Below are 21314 nucleotides of genomic sequence, written 5' to 3' on the forward strand. Positions count from 1 at the left end.
CCCATTTTTTACATTTATCTTAAGGTATAAGGTATCCCCATATTTTGGTCAATGATCCTCACTTTTGGCGATATAAGATTTTAATATGTTATGATGATCGTGATCTTTTGACGTTTGGCTCCGTTTAATAGTAATTTTCTTCGTATTTTATTCTTGAAAAAGCTTTTTAAGACAATGTTGTGGTTCTGTAGAAAATTTGATATGTACCAATTTTGTGTAACCAAATGTTATTTTGTCACATGTCTTTTAAATAACATGAACATTTGTTAATTAGTGGCGATGGGACACTGAGGTGTGGCCCAATATTGAGTGCATTCTTGAAGAGTCTGTGTCCTGCCGCACAGGTTGGTTGTGAATAAGCACGGAGACCTGTGTGAAACGCGTTAAAAACATCTGTATGCTTGGATGTATGGCATGACTATATTTCAATAAATTCAAGCAACTTCATTCCATGACGGAGTGCGACCCATTTCTTTTCCTACAATACTTCCACGGTGGGGAGCCGAGGTGAGCATCCAGCTGGATTGCAGAGCACAGTTTATTGAGCCTGAGCGGTGTGGCTTTTCCCTTGCATTACCTTAAACAGCCATGTTATTAAAGCCAGTGTCCAGGAGGCAAGATGGTAAATGAGGGAATTGTAGGAATTGCTGATATCATGGAAAAACTGACATGTAGGCAACCCTCTCCTGATGTCCACAGAAGTCTCTTTAGTAAAGGGAGATAAAGATAGATTTGGTGCATTCCATGCCAAATTTTTGGGCTCGAATAAAGGCAGACATTCAGAGAGTTTTGAGATTCAGAATGGGGCAACTGTCCCTTTGGGTTTGTGAAAAGATTGAAGATAAACCCCTGGACAGTTCCACTACTGGACAGGGAGCCAGGTTTGGAGGGTAAAAGAAAGGGACATTTCCTAACAGTCAAAGGAGGAATGCATTCTTTCCGAGGAAAATGGGGAACTCTTGCTACCAATAGCATCCTTTATCATGCTGTCCCCCAAAGATCATGTGGATCAAACGCTTTTTACACAAGGTTTCAGCACTTTAGTCAAGCTGCCCCATGCATATGCACTAACATAGGACGCAAGCAAAAAAATGAGCAGGGAGATCTCCAGGCAACCTGTGACAGCTGAAATGTAACATTACAACCATCTGTCCCACATATTGTATAAGCAAAGGATCAACCGCAGCAGATCTTTGTTAACCCTTTTACTGCCACCAACCTAATTACTGTATTTCTTAAAAATAAAAATGTTTAAAGCCCCCTGCCTCCTCACACATTTATTTATGGTTTCACTCCAAGCTGATTTGTAAAAGGTTTTTAAAGTGTTGGCTATGGACAGTTTTGCTGTGTTACAAGTGCCCTTTAAAGTAATTGTAAATGATCACCTTGTAAAAAAACAACCCATTCACTTTAAAATAGAAATGAAAGGCAAAACATTTTTGTATAGATCTAAAAATATCCTTTTTCTCTTTTTTTTTTAGGTGACCACATTCCCTTTGTTTTCAGCTGCATAAGAGCTAGGGGGAGGAGAAGCATCAGTACACTGAGCTTCCCAGTGAATTGGCTGTGCAGCAGGGGCGTGTAAGTCTGATCATTGAAGGAGAGCACACAGAGTTCCCAGCATGGCTAGAGAACTGAGCACGGTTTTCACTTCTGCTTAGTGTGGTCAGTTTTTATTAGGAAAGCAGAGGGACTGGCAGGAAACCCAGAGATTTCACACAAAGGAAGCGACACAGAGAACAGAATACTTTCTCATACAAGTACATGGTACAGCAGGCATTATCAGCATTCTCCTGTACTGCAATGCAAAATCATAGACCACCTACCTGGAAGTAAGGATTCTCACATAACAAATCGTAACAGATGTCCAGAGGGTCTGCTAGAACTCTGGAATGATGTGAATCACTTTGGTAAACTTGTAGGTAGTGAGAAGCAACAGTCCAAAAATGAAGCTCAGATTCATCCCCATATAACCTGGAGATGAGATGGAAGTTAATCATTACATACCATATTCACAGTAATAGTGAGGAAGCATGACTGGTACTCTTATTGCTCTGTCTAGAAGGTCTGGATCACAGCTGAACAGTAGCAGTCAGGTAGTCATGTGTGCTCTTCAGGCTAGCTCGATCTTAGGAAGATACTGTGCTGTTTAAAATACCTACAGATGGAGCTTCTAAAAATGTAACAAAAATCTAGCTGAAATGTTGTATTGCATAGAAGAATGATGATTGAAGACATATTGATCAAACATAGGAGTACAGTAATTGGTCTTGAACCCAGTAACTATCATCCTGTTCCTTTTCTATTCTAGGCAATCAAACCAGTCTTCACATGTAGCATTAAAACCCAAAAGTCTCAAATCACTAGTCATGAGGCTAGCAAAACGTTATCTACAAGTGAGAGTCATTAAGATTAGAACATTATGTTCCTATTGCTTAAAATAAGAAAAAAAAAATTGTAAAGTTTTTTGAATGAAGCCTCAAACATTCATCTCTGTATCCCAAAACCATATATTTCCCAAAAGCATATATCTAATAGAATCAGAAAATGTTTATTTTTTGTTTTCTACCTTCCTCAATATATTTTACTTAAGGCCCTGTTCACACGCTTTGGGATCGCGGCAGAATCACTGCGAGTCTGTCCGCGATCTTAAAAGGCGCTAAAATCGCAAATCACAGGCTCAGATGCCATGGCACCCAAAATGTGCGGTTTATAGCGGGAAAAACACCACAACGTTTTAAATGCCATGGAAAAAAAATGGCACTTGAACCTGCATTTGGTGATTATAGTGCATTTCGAAATTGTGGGCAGAATCGCAGTGATTCTGCCACGATCCCAAAACGCCCAGGTGTGAATGGTGCCTAGGATGTTTATCAAACAGATATTTCAGTAAAAAGGCCATGAAACCCGATCACACATACAAATGCAATCAACACTACAAAATTCTTGCTAAATACAAAGTGTGGATGAAAAAAGAACATGCAAATACTAAAGTAAACATGCTGTATGCAAGATGATACTCCAAATCATTAAATTTCTCTACTTTTGGCAATGAGAGCAAAGCAACATTGGGGAGCCAGGGAAAGGTAACTACATGCCACTGGGAAGGTGGGATTAAAGCAATTTTGTTGCTATGCCCTGCATGGACAAAGCACAGGTTTACTTTAAAGTATAAAACTTTGTTTACTGGATCTATAATCTATTAGATTCTCAGATTTTGTTTATAACCTAATTAGTCAAGCGGTTTTTATTTTTACTCTACCTCCATTATGACACACATCCCTACTGTGATAGTTTGCATGCACTTCACAAACATTTAATTACTCCCAGGGGAAACAGTCTTGTCCCCACTACTGTCACGTTACTGCCCAAGGCTAGTTTTCAGACCCCTGGTACCTCTGCAGAGGTCGCAGGTGAGTTTAGGATGGATTTATATTTTTACAATCTTCAAACTGCTATTACTAGCATTGCAACTGTTTGGGCAGCTGGCTCAGTATTACCGTAGCAGGGCACAGTACATTGTTGTGATACCTACCGTAAACTGTTTTACCTGCTAAACAATTAGTAATTATTTAAGTCTTGTGATTCACACATCTACTGCACCGTGAAGCCATAAAGATAGTTCTTCATTTTCTGCTACAGCATTGTAGCTATATTCATCACTGGACAAAGGTTATAATACCAATTCATTAAAGTGTATGTCCAGGCTAAAAAACACTGCAAATACAGAAAATACCAGAATTCCACCGAGCTTGTATCTTCCTACGCACTCTGTTGCACGGGAATCCCAAGTAGTGTTATCAGCAGTTCTTCCCTGCTGGATTACAGAAAACCTTCTCTGCAAGATCTACAAAACTCACTCTGGCCTATCTCAAATAATCAATATTCCCTATGTAGAGAACCAGGTTCACCCCAGATTATTATTCCAAATGAAAAACTGCTCCCAATAAAGAGATTAACGCCTTTCGAGGCAAACCTGGTTCCCAATCACGATCCCTTTGATCTGTCTGTAGTATTTATTCAAAAACACAAAATAATTATCTGTCAAAGTGGACTCTATGCTGTTCAGGAAATAGGCTTTCTGCTTGTCGTGCATAATTGTATTTTTTAACAAGAAAATATTGAACCACCTGAAGACCAAATTCATGCCTAATGGATGTATATAAGGGTGACACATCAAGGGAAACCCATTTGTACCCACGTTTCCCCCTTTATTGAATTAAGAGATTTAAGGTTTTTTTTATACTTATTTTTGATATTATTAGACTAATTTATTTTTTTAAGGTAAATACAAAATGATGATGTAATTGATATGGTATATAAACCAGGGTATGTTGTGTATAGTCATCTGGCAATATTGAACAAGATTATTACAGGTTAGGTTGTCATTCATAGCTACATGTGCAGTATACTTCCAGAGAATTACTGGCAGATAAAGTGTTAAATATACATCGCATGATACAGTGGAGAAATTAATTATTTAAGTCCCTGCAGATTTTGTCATTTTGCCCACTTACAAGGAAATGAAGCTTGTATAATTTTTATCATAGGTGTATTTTAAATGATAGGGACAGAATATTAACCAAAAATCCAGAAACACATGATACAAAGGGTATAAATTGAGTTGCAGTTCAGTGAATAAAATATTTGATCTCCAAGCCAAACATGACTTGGTGGAGAAACCCTTGTCGGCAAGCACAGAGGTAAGACCTTCTTGTAATTGGTGACCTGGTTTGCACACATCTCAGGAGGGAATTGGTCCACTCTTCGTTACAGATCTTCTCAAAATCCTTAAGGTTTATTGGCGCTCAAAGTTTCAGCTCCCTCAATAAATGTTCTATAGGATTATACTGACTAGGCCACTCCATGACCTTAATGTGCTTCTTCTTGAGCCACTCCTTTGTTGCATTGGCGGTATGTTTTGGGTAATTTTCATGCCCACCCAGGACCCATCTGCAAGTGTTCTGGCTGAGGGAAGAAGGTTCTCATAGATTTTACAATACCTGGCCCCATCCATTGGCCCCTCAATGCGACAAAGTCAGCCTGTACCTTTAGCAGAGAAACAGCCCCAAAGCATCGTGTTTCCACATTCGTGCTCGACTGTAGAGATGGTGTTCTTAGGGTCATAGTCCGCATTTTTCTTTCTCCAAACACTAGTAGAATGCGCTTTTACAGGGAAAGGCGGAACCTGACCTTTTAATGAATAAGCCTGAATGACCGTCTGCCTAATCCATCTGGATATAGTCGCAGCAGATGCAGCTAAACCCTTTCGAGATCCCTCAGTAAGGACAAAGAGAATCTGATTTCCGAAAGGACTCTGTGACCGACAGGTAAACCCTGATCGCCCGAACCACATCCAGAGAATGCAATGCAATTTCCTTGGGATGCTTCGGCTGAGGACAGAGTGATGGCAAAACAATGTCTTAATTCAAATGGAAATCAGACACCACCTTAGGAAGAGAAGACGGATTAGGTCAGAGAACACTTTATCTCCGTGGACGACCAAATGAGGCGAATGACAGGAAAGCGCCGCCAACTCAGACACTCTGTGAGCAGAAGTAATAGCTACCAAAAAGGCAACCTTCTGAGACAACGAAAGCAGAGAAATGTCTCTAATATTCTCAAAATGAGGCTTTTTGAAGAACAGAAAAAACCCAATTCAGATCCCATGGAGGCAATGGGGATCTTCGGAGGAGCCAGATGACGCACGTCTTGAATAAAGGTGCGAATTAAGGTATTAACAGCCAATGGACGTTGGAAAAATATCGCCAAGGCCGACACCTGGCCCTTTATCGTGACCAAGGCCAACCGTTGCTCGACTCCTTTCTGCAAGAAGGCCAAGACCCTCGCAACCGAAAACAAGCGAGAGTGCAAAGAGTGCAATTCACACTACGAAACGTATGATTTTCACGTACGATTATAAATCTTCCTGGAAGCCGCTTTCCTAGCTCTCAACAGGATAGGAATCACAGACTAAGCACCTTGCTTTCAGCAGTCATGCCGTTAAACCCCAGCGACCGTAAAGCAGGATGGAAGACCAGCCACTGGGAAATCAGGTCCTCCCTTAGAGGCAGCCGCCAGGGAGGCTTGACGACAATCTTTACCAGGTCTGCATACCAAGACCGACGAGGCCAGTCTGGGGCCACCAGAATCACTGCAACAAGTATAAAAAGAGGAGTAGGTATAATTATATCAAATGCCACCCACTCACCCAGCGCTAAGACACAAATAAGATATCCCTCTTAAATCTCTAAAGGAGGGAGATTAGCTGCTGCTATAAATATAAGATAAATGACAAAAAGTTGTATCCGAAGATAATACTACCACCTAAAATAGGCGCATAAATAAAACCAAGAATACACTAGCAGCGCTGGTATATCATCTAGATACACAAATTGCATATATAAAACGAAATGTAATAAAAACATGTGAACAGCAAAAAGGGGAGAAGAATACAGTCCCTGGTGCAAATAATGTTAGAACATGATAACACCAAATTCCAAATGCTGAATCTTCATACGCAAAGTCCAAAACAAGGATTCAAGTGTTCCAAGAGTGATTTATCATCCACAATCATGCATGTGACATGTAGGTTGCCTCCACCTCACCGTTGTGCACGTCCTATGGTAGTAAACACTTACCAGAGGCAGCCTATAAACAAGCCTGTATAGCCAGCTATGGAGATGACCTTTTCCTCAAAGCCACTGAAATCCCAGAATGGACCAACTCCTCATCCACCTAGGAAGGATCAAGATCAGCATTCCCAGGTATACATGAAATTATAACAAGGTACTCATAGCGTAATCTTGTATAAATCTTATTTATTAAAATCCTCCCATAACCCTTCAAACAATGCACTCACAGGTATAAATAAAAGTAAAGACATATCATTAATAGTATGGTTGAACCTGTGTCCGGTAATCGCTCCCCGTAGCTGTCGGATGGCCGCCTGGTACCTAGGCGGCCCGCTTCCAGGTGTGATGTCAGATCGGCCCCCGAGACAAAAGATGGTCTCTCAGTGGAAGCCGCCAGGGAGGTTCGACGACCATCTGAACGATGTTCGCGTACCAGGACCAACGCAGCCAGTCTGGGCCCACCAGAATGACCTGATCCGCTCCAACGCCAACCTGCGGCGGAACCTAGACAACAGTGGAATCGGAGGGAAGGCATACATCAGACGATACCGGTGCCAAGGCATCCGCCAGAGGATCGTGGGTTCTGGCCACGAACCTTCCCACCTTTTTGTTGAGACGGGACGCAAACAGATCCACGTCCAGAGTCCCCCACCGGGCACACAGGTGGCGAAACACCATTCTCCCTGGTCCAAGGTCTGGCGACTCAGATAGCCCGCCTGCCAGTTCTCCACATCCGGAATGTGAAGCCCCCTTGGCGATTGATATAAGCCACAGCCGTGGCGTTGTTCATCTGTACCCAAACCGGACACCTTATAGTCGAGATGACGCAATGGAACAGACAGTGCTTGATTGCTCGGAGCTCCAAGACTTATCGGCAAGGAAACCTCCTCTGCCGACCACGTCCCCTGGGCACACAGCTTGCCCAGAACTCCTCTCCAGCCCGACAGGCTGGCATCCGTGGTGAGCACCGTCAACAGCAGAGGCCAGAAGGACTGGCCCTGAGTCAGAGTCGGCGACCGGAGCCACCACAAAAGATCAGACCGTACTTGGTGGCTCAGAGAAATCCTCCTGTCCAAAGACTGAGGTGTTCTGTCCCACCTGGCCAGGATCTCCGGCTACAAAATCCCTGTGTGAAATTGAGCAATCAATGCATCCAGAGTGTCCCCAAAAAGACGACTCCCCTCATATGGAACAGCGGACACTGTCTTTTTGGAAGCGTGGTCAGCCGACCAGCTGTTTAGCCAAATAATGCGGTGGATCGCGACCCGGACCGCAAACAACCGAGCGACTAACGGAGCCCCGTCCAAGGCCGCGTCACACAGGTACATCCCAGTCTCGGTAATCTGATCCTCCATGTCAAGGGCAGTTGGAAAGGCTGACTCCGCCACCAGGGTACTCCGAAGCACCTTGGACCATGCCGTGAGAGCCTGAGAGGCCATCACAGAGGCAAAAAACAGGTTTTAACAGAGAGCCCGCCACCAAGTAAACTTGGTGGCGGGAAAGCGACTCCACGCACATATCAGCCAGGTCTTTGAACACCGGGGAGTCCTCCACTGGCATCAAGGTGGATTTATTCAGTCTAGAGACAGTGTGGTCCACTTTAGGGGACACCGTGCAATGTTTGACCACGGCCTCCAAAAAGGGATAGCGGTGGGAAAAAACGCTTAGGCCCCACCAGCATATGTTTAATGTGACACCACTGGTCAGTCACAATTTTGTGAATCTCCTCAGGACAGAGAAAAACCTGACCTGACTTCTGGGCCCTTCGGAACCCGAAAGCAGCCCGCTTACTTGACTGAGATGGCTCATCGTCAAGAGTGAGAGTTTTCTCAATGGCGCTAATGAGGGCATCCATCACAGCGCGTTGCCGCGCCACCGAGGAAGATTCCTCCTCCACCCCCTCAGAAGCGGAGGACTGGGACCCCTCAGGAGGGACATCGTCCGTGGCAACCAATTCAGGCTCAGAGTCCGAGGACTGGGAGGGCATAGGCCTTTTTTTTTCTTTTTTTTTTTTAGCAGAGTGTTCCGACATCAGCAGATCCACTTTGGACGCCAAAGTCACAAGAGCAGCAGATAATGAGGCAGTGGAAGAGGATTCAGGGGTACCCAAAGCCCCCACTAGGTCTGCACGGAATTTGTTATCCTGGGAGTCCATTTTTACCATATAAAGAAAAAGGGATGCTGGCCCTTTAAATCGGCGGTTCCCGCAGACCCCCCGGGCCTCCTGCATAAATTAAAAGAACCCCCTCAGATAATACAATTGCCACAAGAAAAAACAGTTTTGCCAATAAAATTGCCTTGGCAAAGGCAAAAATCCAACAGAGTGTCAGGTACTTGCTTCACACGCTTCCCTGTGAGAAGATGGAAGGGAAAGAGGAAGTAACCTCATGCCCCTAGAGGCCTAGCCCGTGAGCCACAAAAAAATGGTGCCTAATGAAACTCAATTTAAAAAAGTCACAGGCAAGATGGCCGCTTGCCCTTAATAGGCATGTACCCTTAGCCAAGATGGCGCCCGATCGGCATCAGGACAGTAACATAAAACGGCTGCTGCCCACACACAGAGCTCAGCCACCTGCCCTCACCTAAAATGGCGGCTGTGCTAAACGGTGCCAAAATAAGCATATACATCCCCCCCCCCACACCCCCCAGGTACCACAAGTACCCCACACAGTGCCCTCAGCAGGGCTAGGGAAGGAAGGAAATAGCACTAAGCCGGCCAGAAGGTTGATCCCACAGAGACCACCAGCCCTGCCAGTCCTAAGAGTGGGCCCACAAACCCCCCTAAACGTCCCCAGGGACAAGGGGTTATCAGTACTCACCAGTCCAGGAAAGCGGGCACCGCTCTAATACAGGAGACCTGTCACCTGAAGTGGGGATGCCGTTAGCCAAGGAGGGATGCTAGCAACACGCGGGCGTTCCCGAGTTGAGACACCCTGAGTGAAGACGCACCTTCGCAGGCTCGTCCCCCATTCCGAGGGGCACGGTCAATGCGAGGCCTGGGTGCTCCTTGGCAGGCTGGGACTCCATAAGGATCTTTATTACCCAGTACGAGGCCCAGCTCTGCTGTCACTTGTAGTCCTCCAGGAAAAGTCCCTGACTAACTAGTGATAGTGAGATAAATAAACTATTTTCAGAAGAAAAACACATAGATTGGTGAAAAAAAAAAAGAGAAAACCGAGAAGCTAGGTCCCGGCAAGGAAAAAGCTAGCCTACTCCTAACACTAGGCAGCATAAAACTGAGGACCAGTGGTAACGATCAGGATAATGGCTGGGGACGGCCCCCTAGAGGTGTGTCTAAGTATAGAAAAGTTTTTTATTAACATTTAAAACTGCCTAGCTTACTCCTGCAGAGGACGCCATTACCCAATAGTGAAGGCAACAAGGATGGGGGACGACTGTTAGAGGACGTAAAAGAAATGGTGTCTGTGCATCTACAGCATTATATAAAGATTCCCAGAGTGGAGGATGCAGCAAAGTTGGGGTTACTGTATATTTGAAAGTAACAAAGTGATTGATATGGTCTATTATAATCACAATGGCAAAAGAGAACAAAAAAGGACATATTCCTACATTTTCCTGCAGCAGGACTGTATCATTTTCTTCCACTTGAGTGCTGATTGTGTCTAATTGTATATTGCAGACATATACTAACTTTTTTTTTTTGCCCAGACATACACTTAAGACAGTGAGCAGACTGGAGATAAACCTTTGACACAGGATGCTGTGAATCTGAACCAGGGAATATTGCTGCCATCGGTGAGGAAGAGGTTTGAATCATATTTCTGAACAAAATGTTCAATTCTTTGGCAAGTTAGACTTTTATCACCTATGTATTTCAAATTGAATGTAGTTGATTGCCTGGAGCTCGGTTTTAAGAGGAAGATTTATATGACCACAGGACTAAATGAAGATTTGAATGTACCTTGCCACCAACAGACACCTCTGTGTAAGCGTGAACTCCGGGTCTAGAAGAAGGTCTTTCACATCACTACAAATACAAAAATGTTTTACTGTGTTAACATCCTGTAATTACATTTTACTCGATTTACCATATTACTGTATTGCATGAACATTTAAATATTTAATGTATCAAAAAATGCTGCAATTGTTGCACCCTCAAAATACAGGTTTCAATAATTGAAAAAGAATGAAAAACATTCTTGAATTAGATTGTTGCACCCTCAAAATACAGGTTTCAATAATTGAAAAAGAATGAAAAACATTCTTGAATTAGAAGTCCATGCTTTTTTTTTAGTTTTGGAAAAAGTGGAGAATGATAGGACGTCTGAAAGTTATTTCTTTGTCCCCTCTGGGGGATTTACACTTCTTGTCCAGAAGACCACACAGGAAGTGAAGAGTCTTCCTTACTTTATCATTTGGGTGGATTTTCACTTTAACAAAATAACCCCTTGTTTTCACAAACAGGATAGAAGTCTAATACATTATAACCATTAAACACATTACATTTATTGGTTCACATCCACTTGCATTTTTCTGTTTGCAGATATGAATTTGGTACTTGGCAGCATCCCCCTTTGAGGAAAAAGCTGCTAGGGTGTTTATTTTGAATAAATATGATAAAAATAAAACAGCAGATAAAATTTAAGTCCAATTATTTTCAGTGTTTATATGTAAAATCGTTCAGCAGCATATAAGTGGTGGACGTGGATATGAGGCCAATGCAGCGCATTTATGTTTATCAGTGATCACTGTACAAAGACAGGCTCCAAGTTATGTTATCCACCGATGTTATACTGAAAACATCCGACACTCACTTGGTCAGAGAGTTTATCTGTTGCTGGATCAAGTTTGTCAAATCTTCATGTTCTGGATAGACACTGCAATTAAAAAACACATACATTAGGCAACTTGGCTTTTAGATTCAAAACTCATAGGAAATACTGGTAAACTGAAAGGCATAATATATCAGACACAACCAACTTTAAAATCACCAAGCTCTTGCGTCTCTTTTCCTGCTGGTACCACGGTTAATTTGCATTGGTGTTTATGTTCTGACAATACCCAATAACCAGAAATGAACAGTATCACCAACAGAAGAAAATTTCTTGAATGACATGGTTGAGTTACTAAAATTGGAGGTGGCAAAATCTGGTGCAGCTCTGCATAGAAACCAATCCGCTTCCAGGTTTTAATGTGACATTAGACGCTGATTGGCTACCATGCACAGCTGCACCAAATTTTGCACCCTCCAGTTTTAATAAATCAACCCCAAAGCCAATGTGTCCAAGTGTATGAAACATTGTCACTATTGCACCTTTGTAGCAAAGATCAAAATTTGATTCCACATTATCCAATGCAAGTCAGAATCTGGTTTTCTAAAGTGCAGTAACAGACAATATTTTAGACAAGGCCCAAGTATCATTGTTCTATTCCCCAGCTTGACATATGCATATTTGGAATAAGCAAATAGGGGAAAAAACAAAAAAAACTTACACATCTGTAATATCTAAGGTGAGTTTTTCCTCCCATGGCTGGTGAAGCAAGAAAGCTTTTAACACTAGAGAGGCTCTTGGAAGCAGCATGTATGGACACCACACAGGATCTGAAAAACACAAATACAGTGTTTTTACTTATGGTCAGTATCTGCAGAGTAAGCAAAACTAAAATGACAGGCAGGTGTGAAAGCACCATTAATAGCAGAACTCCATGTTTTATTAAACTTTAAATAGTTTGGACCAAGCTGGTCTAAACAAACTATTTACTTTACTAACAAATGCAGCGGCTGTGTGCCGTATATAGCACTATGTTCAGGCAGCAGAATGGGAACAGCGTCCCACTTCTGGAACAAAATCAAGCTGGGCTGAGTGCAGCACAGTTATTCACATGGAACTTTGCATTCTTTGAAAGAAGACAAAGCAAGCTATGTTTGGAGGTGGAGTTTGTGACATCATCAGTCCGCCTCAGCCAACCAGGGCTTGCTTTGTAGTCATTCATAGACTACAAAGCTCCTGGTAAATGGCTGGGCAGCGCTTAGCCCAACTCATTTTTGTTTTTCCGGTAGCAGGCCGGGAAGTTCCCATTATGTTGCCTTATAGCTGTATACTGTATGTAACTGAGAGTACATACAGTTTATACAGCACTCACAGCTGCTGCGTCTGTTCATTTAGTAACTAGTGTGCTTGGACCAGCTTTGTCCAAAACAACTATTTAAAGTTCACTAAACTTGGAAATCAGTATAAAGTTATTTTTTACCTGCAAAAAGGTAATCGTATCCTTTAAACAAAAAATCTAAAAATGTATTTTGTACAACCATGGTCCTGTACCAAAGTCAACATAAAAAAAGGTCTGCTGCATCATTGGATCATCAAATCTGCATACAGGCGGATTACTATGATCACTGGAGTATGCTTGTTTGTACAAATTGAAAAAGACTGGTAAACAGATTAAAGATTTGACTGATCTGTGCAAAGAGGCATGGAGACATCTGAGAGGATCAGTGTTCATCCCAATTTTCTTATGCAATTTAAAACCTGATGACATGCCAGCAAATCAGGCGCTTGCAAATTTGCTCATCTCTAACTGCTAGAGTGCATGAGGTTTTCTGTATAAAGATGGCAAAAAATACACTTAACATAGGACTTCTATTTCAATAAATCCCACAGGCAATACAGCTGGCAGGCTACATACAGGTTTACTGGTCAGTGAGCTAGTACTAAATGAACACTCACACTGCATTTCCTGCAGTATCAGTGAACTTTAAAGTAGAAGTTAAAAAAAAAAAAAAAAAAATTGTAAAAGAGTTCACTTCATTTATCAAATCGTGGTAAAAGAAAACTCTTGATCACTTTGATCAGTCAGTCGTGCAAATGCTTTTCACATTGTCTGATTGAAGTGAATATATACACAATTCTTTTTTCAGCAAAGATTCCTAATTTTTTTTCGTAAATCTGCCTCATGATGGAATTTATCAAAACTGTAGCAGCTAGAATCTGGAGCAGTTGTGCATGTCAACCAATCAGCTTCTATCTTCAGCTTGTTCAGTTAACCTTTGAAAATGAAAGAGAGAAGCTGATTGATTGCCATGCACATATGCTTCAGATTCGGGCTGGCTGTTCTAGTTTTAATAAATCCCCCTCATTGTGTTTTCCAGTCTTGAAGAATTTAGGAGGTGTGTTCAGCTTATTGAAGTTGGATATACGGAAATCTGTAGTCAGCTGCTTGAGAATATTTAGGTTTTCTTTCCATCAGGAGAAGGGCACAGAAAACCTATGTGGTAGACCTTTCTTATTAGGAAGTTGGATACCTCTCCCCTGCTCCTTCAGGCTTAGCTTAGTTTCAAATAGGTAGTAGACAAAGAGTAGACCCTATGGTCGATATTGTTTTTTTTTCCCTATACTTTTGTTTTATGAGAATTATTTTCAATTTTCATGACCTGCAGTTGTGCATTGCATCATTCTTGCGCTCTGCATGGCCCAAGCGGAATGGATTACAGCCAGCATAGCAGTTAAAGTACAAGTCCAGTCAAGTACTAAAATTACCTAAACCTGCTCCCAACCCCATTCTAAGCCTATTCTAACTACCCTGTAAATGAAAGATATCTATACTTGCCTGTTCTGGGGGGACTTCCATCTGGTCACATGAATCAGCATCACAGTACACCTACTATATAAAGCAGAGCATCCAGAACCGCAGTTACTGAAAAGGTTGTCTAAACTTGGGCTATCTCTGTTCTGACCACCTTCTTAAAAATGTACCTACAGTTTAAAGGCACCCACACAATGAGCCGATATGTGCCACAACATACACAAGGCGAAAGCACAGAAACAAACGTTCTGACATAGAGAGGGTAGGAATGAGATTTCATACATTTTTAACATTGTGTACATGTTCCTTGTATTTGACCGGTACAGTTTTAAGCTTGACTGTTCTTCTAACTACAATAAAAGCATGGGTTTTATATTACCTATCAGCTCTTGCTCATCCATTCTGAAGTTTGAAGACTTCATAGACATCTCCAGTACTCTGATACAGCCATCATCACAGGCCAGGATGACCTTGTCTGAGGAGCACCAGTCTACATCCAAGACTCGATAATTCACATTTCTCCCAGTACGAAGGCTGCTCACCATCTGAATCTAATGGACACAAAAATACAACATTATCTACAGAAAAATTGGATTTTTGACTTACCGTAAAATCCTTTTCTCTTAAGCTCATTGACAGACGCAGACTTCTTGATTAATATCAGTAGGGATATACTGCCCCCTACAGGAGTAGGACACTAGGCAGGAAAAAAGTTCTGGCCACACCTTATGGGCAGTCCCAGGGGGTATATCCTCTCTCTCCCTGCTACAGGATGTCAGTTATGCAACAAAGCAGTGTCAGAGAATTCAACCCAAACCAACTAAAAAATAGAGGGGCGGGTCCTGCGTCTGTCAATGAGCTTAAGAGAAAAGGATTTTACGGTAAGTCAAAAATCCAATTTGCTCTGTTGCTCATTGACAGACGCAGACTTCTTGATTAATATCAGTAGGGACGTCCCAAAGCAGTGCCACAAATGAGGGGTGGGATAACAGAAATAAAAATCCAATCCAGAAGGCCCAACCGGAGCCAACCAGAAGCATCAAGGACTCATCGAACAAAAGGAAGAGACCCAACTGAAAAAAACAAAAAACCCCCGAGGTAGACCAACGGTCCCCTCAAACAGCGGCCTGCAGAACCTTGCGGCCAAAAGAGGCATCCGCCGATGCCAGCACATCAACTTTATAAAATTTTGTAAAGGTATGAACCGACGACCAGGTAGCCGCCTTGCAAACCTCAAGCACCGACGCCTGATGGCAGAAGGCCCAGGAAGCACTAAGAGACCGAGAAGAGTGTGCCTTAACAGGGAACGGAGGAACCCGACCCTTAATAGAATAAGCCTGCACCACCGTCTGTCTGATTCATCTGGAGATCGTCGCGGCAGACGCAGGCAACCCCTTTCTAGGGCCATCCGTGATCACAAAAAGTGAATCGGCCTTACGAAAAGAGTCAGTAGTAGCCAAGTACACCCTGATCGCCCGAACCACATCCAGGGAGTGTAACGCAAACTCCCGAGGATGACTGGGCTTAGGACACAGGGAAGGTAACACAATATCCTCGTTCAAATGAAACTCTGAAACCACCTTAGGAAGGAAGGATGGATTCGGACGAAGAACCACCTTATCCCTATGAACCACCAGATATGGGGAACGACAGGACAATGCGGCCAATTCCGACACCCTGCATGCAGAAGTGATAGCCACCAAAAAGGCCACCTTCTGGGATAAGGTAAGCAAGGGAATCTCCCTAATATTTTCAAAGGGAGGTTTCTGGAGAACCGACAACACCAAATTAAGATTCCCAGGGCGGCAAAGGGCGCGCGCACTGGAGGAGCCAGGTGCCGCACCCCCTGGATGAAACTCCGCACCAAGGAATGAGTAGCCAGTGACCTCTGGAAGAAGATTGCCAATGCTGAGACCTGACCCTTGATAGTGCTCAAGGCCAGTTTCTGCTCAACCCCCCGTTGCAGAAAAGCCAATATCCGAGCCACCGAGTAAGAACGTGGAGGAAACCCAAGGGATTCACACCACGCGATATAAGACTTCCATGTGCGATGATAGACCTTTCTGGAAGTCGCTTTCCTCACTTTAATCAGAGTAGGGATAACTGAAGCAAACAAACCCCTGTCCTTCAGCACCTGGCTCTCAACAGCCAAGCCGTCAAAGCCAGCGATCGTAAAGCAGGATGGACGATCGGTCCCTGAGACGGCAGATCCTCCCTGAGAGGAAGTCGCCAAGGAGCGTCTGCGACCAGCCTGACTACGACGGCATATCAGGCCCGATGAGGCCAATCCGGAGTCACAAGGATGACTGGAATTCCCTCCGCCTCTATCCTTTGAAGAAGTTTGGGTGACAACTTGAGAGGAGGAAAGGCATACAGCAGCTGGTACTGCCCCCAGAGTATTCAGTGTGTCTGCCGCGTCCGCCAGAGGATTGCGGGCGCGGGCTACAACCCTCTGCACCTTTCTGTTGCGCCGAGATGTCAACAGATCCATGTCCGTGGTGCCCCATTGAAGGCACAACTGGTGAAACACCTCTGTCTGAAGAGGCCATTCCCCTTGATCCAGGGTCTGACGGCTGAGAAAGTCCGCCTGTCAATTTTCCACACCCAGAACGTAAACTGCAGAAAGAGCCGGAACAAACTGTTCCGCCCAAAACCTGCCGACCACTTTCTCGGCCGCCAGAACACTCTTGGTGTCCCCTTGTTGATTGACATAGGCCACGGCCGTGGCATTGTCCGACTGAATCCGAACCAAGCAGCCCTGAAGATGCTCGGTCCGGTGAACCAGGCAAAACCTGATCGCTGTCAGTTCCAACACATTTATCGATAACCTGGATACTTTAGGAAAAAAGGGCTTCCCCTGACTGAGCATCGGAGACCGAGGCCCCCAAACCAGAAACTACCTGGTCCGCTCGCTCAGCCGGATCCGATTGTCCAGGGAATCGGAATTCCAGTTCCATTTGAAAAGAATTTCCTTTTGAAGAGTCCGCGTATGACACTGAGCCTGCGGAGACTCTGCACACAAGAGGAGGTCGTCCATGTAGCCCAGGACAGATATGCCCCGCTGCCGCAACAATGCCAGGACTGGGGCCCAAACTTTTGTGAAGACCCGGAAAGCAGAGGCGAGACCAAAGGGTAACGCCACAAACTGATAATGGTCCGCTCCCACTGCAAAGCGCAAATACCGCTGGTGTCCTGCGTAAATGGGAGCGTGGAGACAGGCACCCTCTATGGGCGCCCTTTGCATCCAGTGCTGCACTGCCCCCAACAGAGCCATTAGGCGATTCGGGGACAGTAGCATATTGGAAGGGAAGAACCGCACCGGTAGAAGCGATCGCAACTCGATCTTGTGTTCCGACCGTATGACCTCGTGAACCCATTTGTCTTGAATACTGTAGAGCCACGGGTCCGGGAACCGGCGAAGACATCCCCCACCCTTGATCTGGGTGGGGGCGCACCTTCAGGCTGAAGCGGTCTTATCCTCAGGTCTGGAAGGACCGGATTTTTGCTTACCAGACCAGGGTCTCTTGAAACCCCCCGGGGGGGGCTTTGGAGGACTTTGCCTTATCGCCCGCCCCGGAGGAGCGAAAACATTTCTTGTGAGCTGTAAAGGAAGGTCCCTGTCTGCGACGAGGTTCCTTACCTTTATTAGCCTGTGGTAGAAAGGTGCTCTTGCCCCCAGTGAGATCCTTAATAATCTCATCCAAGGTAGCACCAAACAGGCAATCCCCCTGAAAGGGGAGATCAGTCAATGCTTTTTTGGAAGCCTGATCCGCCGACCAGCACTTTAACCATAGCATGCGCCGGAGGACCACCGCTGAGATCGACACACGCCCCAGCAATGGGGCAGCGTCCAGTGCGGCGTCACAAACTGTAGCCCCTGCACTATTTGCTCCAGCAACTCCGGCACGGCAGGAGGGAGACTTCTCCCCTCCAGGTCATGGCGTAATAGCTTGGCCCATTCCGTCAATGTCTGTGAAACCAGAGCAATGGTAAACACTGGCCTTAGGGGCGATCCTGCCAGGGAGAATATGGAACGGGACACAGATTCCGCCCTACGGTCAACTGGATCCCAAAAGGACGGGGAATCCTCCACTGGGATAACTGTGGCTTTATTTAGTCTGGAAACCGGTGGATCCACCACAGGTGGCAGAGTCCATTTTTTAAGGAAGGACTCTTCAAACGGGTAGCGCCTAGCAATCCGTTTAGGCATCCCAGGGGGTCGTTTTGCATGAGCCCACTCGTCTTTAATAATATCATCAAAGCATTTGGAAAAGGGAAACACCTTTCCACCTTAGAGGGCTTGCGAGTGCCAAAGGCAACTTCCGTCTGAACTGCCTCCACTGGTGCAACCTCCAGTTTTAGGGTCTCCCGGACTGACATAATCAGTGCGTCCACCAGTGCTTTGTCCTGCGCTATGGCAGAGGCAGGAAGATCATCCTCACTGTCAGAGGGACGCGGGACATCAACCCTAAAGGAGGAATACACGGCAGCAGCGACCGGCTCAGGATCAGAGTCTGAGGTATCGGACAAGACAGGGGTGGGCGGGGGTCGTTTTTTAGCCCCCCGTCTCTGACAGGCCACCTCCACCCGGGACACAAACAACTCCAGGACCGCTGAAAGCGAATCAATGGTGAGTGGAGAATCGGAGGGCCCTGCGGCCACCTCGAGGGGATCAGATGGGGACTCATGTGCAGCAGGGTCCATGGCAATGCCAGGGAAAACCTGTCAGCAAAAAAAAATGACAAAATGGAAAAAAAAAAAAAAAAATTTATTTATTTTTTAAAAAAGAATCCCCCAGCGCTAAAGCGCCCTCAGTGGTCGCGTGCTCGAGACCCCCGCAGAGAGAGAGAAGAGAGACCCCCGAAAGGCTCACCACTTGATGCACCAGAGTTCAAACCAGGACTGCTCTCAGCGCTGTCTATCTGACAGGAAGTCTTTTGTGGAGTGATTTTCCCGGGTCTAGGGAGGGGCCACGCCCTTGGTGATTACTACCGCTGCTCAGCTCTCAAGCAGGACGAGCTGGGTGTACCAAGATGGCCACCACCATGCCGAGGACATGCAGGCTACAACAAAATGGAGGCTTTGTGCGGTCCGCAGTGTCAACAGGGGACCCCTGTGAGCCTACCCTACGGATCGATCATAGATGGGCCTGAAAGCACAGGTATTAACCCCCCCCTGATCGTTTTTAGGGTAACACCGGCGGCGCCCCCCCACCGCCTCCATATGTGGCCTGTACCCACTAGTGAGGGGGGCAGATAAGTGGGGGTGCGTAATAGGACAGAGGGGAACCCGGAATCATGAGGGTCCGACCATCCCGGGGAGGGGCCCGCGTCCACCCCAAAACCCGTCAGGGGGAGAGGGGGAACATTCTACTCACCATACCGGAACAGGCGGGCACCAACTCCTGACAGAACCCCTCTCCACCGAGGTGGGGGGGCTGTCGGCCAATACGGACGCTGCGACTCAGATTCCGACTGGTCGTAGGCGACCTGGCGAGACGTTTAACTCGCGGGGCCAGTCCCCGTCCAGTGGGACTATGTCGCGGCCGACCCAGCGCGGAGCTAGGGCCTGCACGTGCTCGTAGGCCGGCTGGGGTGACCACCGGATCTCAACATCCAGCCCGTCGCCCAGATCCAGCATAATTGCTTGAAGATCTCACAGGAACAAACTGGAGAAAAAAAGCTAACTAAAAAAGATTTATCTAAAAAAAGCTTGCCAGGACCAGAGATCCCAGCAAGGAACTTAGGTCCTTACTCCTGACTAGGCAGAAAAAAACTGACATCCTGTAGCAGGGAGAGAGAGGATATACCCCCTGGGACTGCCCATAAGGTGTGGCCAGAACTTTTTTCCTGCCTAGTGTCCTACTCCTGTAGGGGGCAGTATATCCCTACTGATATTAATCAAGAAGTCTGCGTCTGTCAATGAGCGACAGAGAAACAATTGTTTAGTAAATACATTCATAGTCTCTACCTGCTGAGAAATGCAGAATAAGTGTAAAATACAACACTAACAGATTTTTCTACAGACTTTAGTTTATCACCCTGTAATGTTCACAATGGTAACAAAATTACACAATTGGGTTTTTCTTTGCAAACATTTCTACTACCTTTCATTTTCTTTAGATACAGATTGGGAGCTGCCCCTTAAGTGCCATAATCCTAATATTACAAAACAAAGAAAAAATGGATGGTACAACGTAGGTTGTCCAAACATATATTGAGGCGGACTTTCAAGGCACACGCTGAGTAAGCACACTTATTATTTAAAATAATTACATTTATTAGAAAAGTTTAAAACATACAACAAAAATTGTTTAGATGAACATTAACATGAATATACTTTCCTATACATTCAAGAAGTAGTATACAAACATTGTTGACAATTGATGAGGGTTACAGTTGTTTATACAAATCTGATAGGGTCAACGCGTTTCGCATTTACGCTTCCTCAGGACCTCAGATAGTTGAGTAACCTCTTGATAAAACAGAAAATATATCATATTACTTTTTCATATATAGATGTATCCATTTACAGCATTTCGTATAAATTGGTTCTATATGCATGCATGTTACTGTATGACCACGTGGACACAAAGAGAGTGAATAGACCCACCTCCTTATACTACAGTGTATCATACTGTTCGACCAGGGGCTAGGCTCGATGGAAGGGGCCACCTTGGACCATAACCACCTAGATTAGTAAGTTTATCAGATGACATTATATAAAATTCTTTTTTAGGGTTAATTCTAACATATATTATGTGTGATATTCTATAATAATTCATAATTACCTTTTGAGGAATATTGATGAATATAGGGAAAGATAGGACGGCTGGGTAGAGGGTAGTATGTAGATCAATTGGGCTTGTTACACCTGAATGTGAACAGTATGTTTATATTCATATTCTAGTGAATTTTTGATATTTGTGGTATAATATATTTTTTATCTTCATTTTGCCACAATGGAGTACATAAGTAGGTATATTTAATCCTATTCTGTAAAGTAGATGTATCACACCAATAAAAAGAATAAAAAAAGAAATGAGAAAGAAAAACAAGTACAAAACGGAACTAGGAAGGGAAGGGGAAAGGGGTGGGAAAAGAATCCAGGAGAGAGGGAAGGAGGCAAGGGAAG

The 21314-nt window shown here is 44.6% G+C and overlaps 1 protein-coding gene across 1 annotated transcript in view; it reads right to left on the bottom strand.

Annotated features, from left to right (window-relative positions):
* Nucleotides 1–21314, bottom strand: part of WDR11 (WD repeat domain 11) — a 190947-nt gene that overhangs the window by 38558 nt on the left and 131075 nt on the right. Inside the window, exons 19-23 of the mRNA XM_082269198.1 lie at nt 14560–14731; nt 12090–12198; nt 11411–11473; nt 10558–10623; nt 1827–1974 (exon numbers count right to left, since the gene is read on the bottom strand). Of these exons, the coding sequence (XP_082125324.1) occupies nt 1827–1974; nt 10558–10623; nt 11411–11473; nt 12090–12198; nt 14560–14731 (558 nt within the window). The remainder of the gene's footprint in view (nt 1–1826; nt 1975–10557; nt 10624–11410; nt 11474–12089; nt 12199–14559; nt 14732–21314) is intronic.

This window comes from Pelophylax lessonae (assembly GCF_965119305.1).
Source record: "Pelophylax lessonae genome assembly, chromosome: 9".
Taxonomy (NCBI): Eukaryota; Metazoa; Chordata; class Amphibia; order Anura; family Ranidae; genus Pelophylax; species Pelophylax lessonae.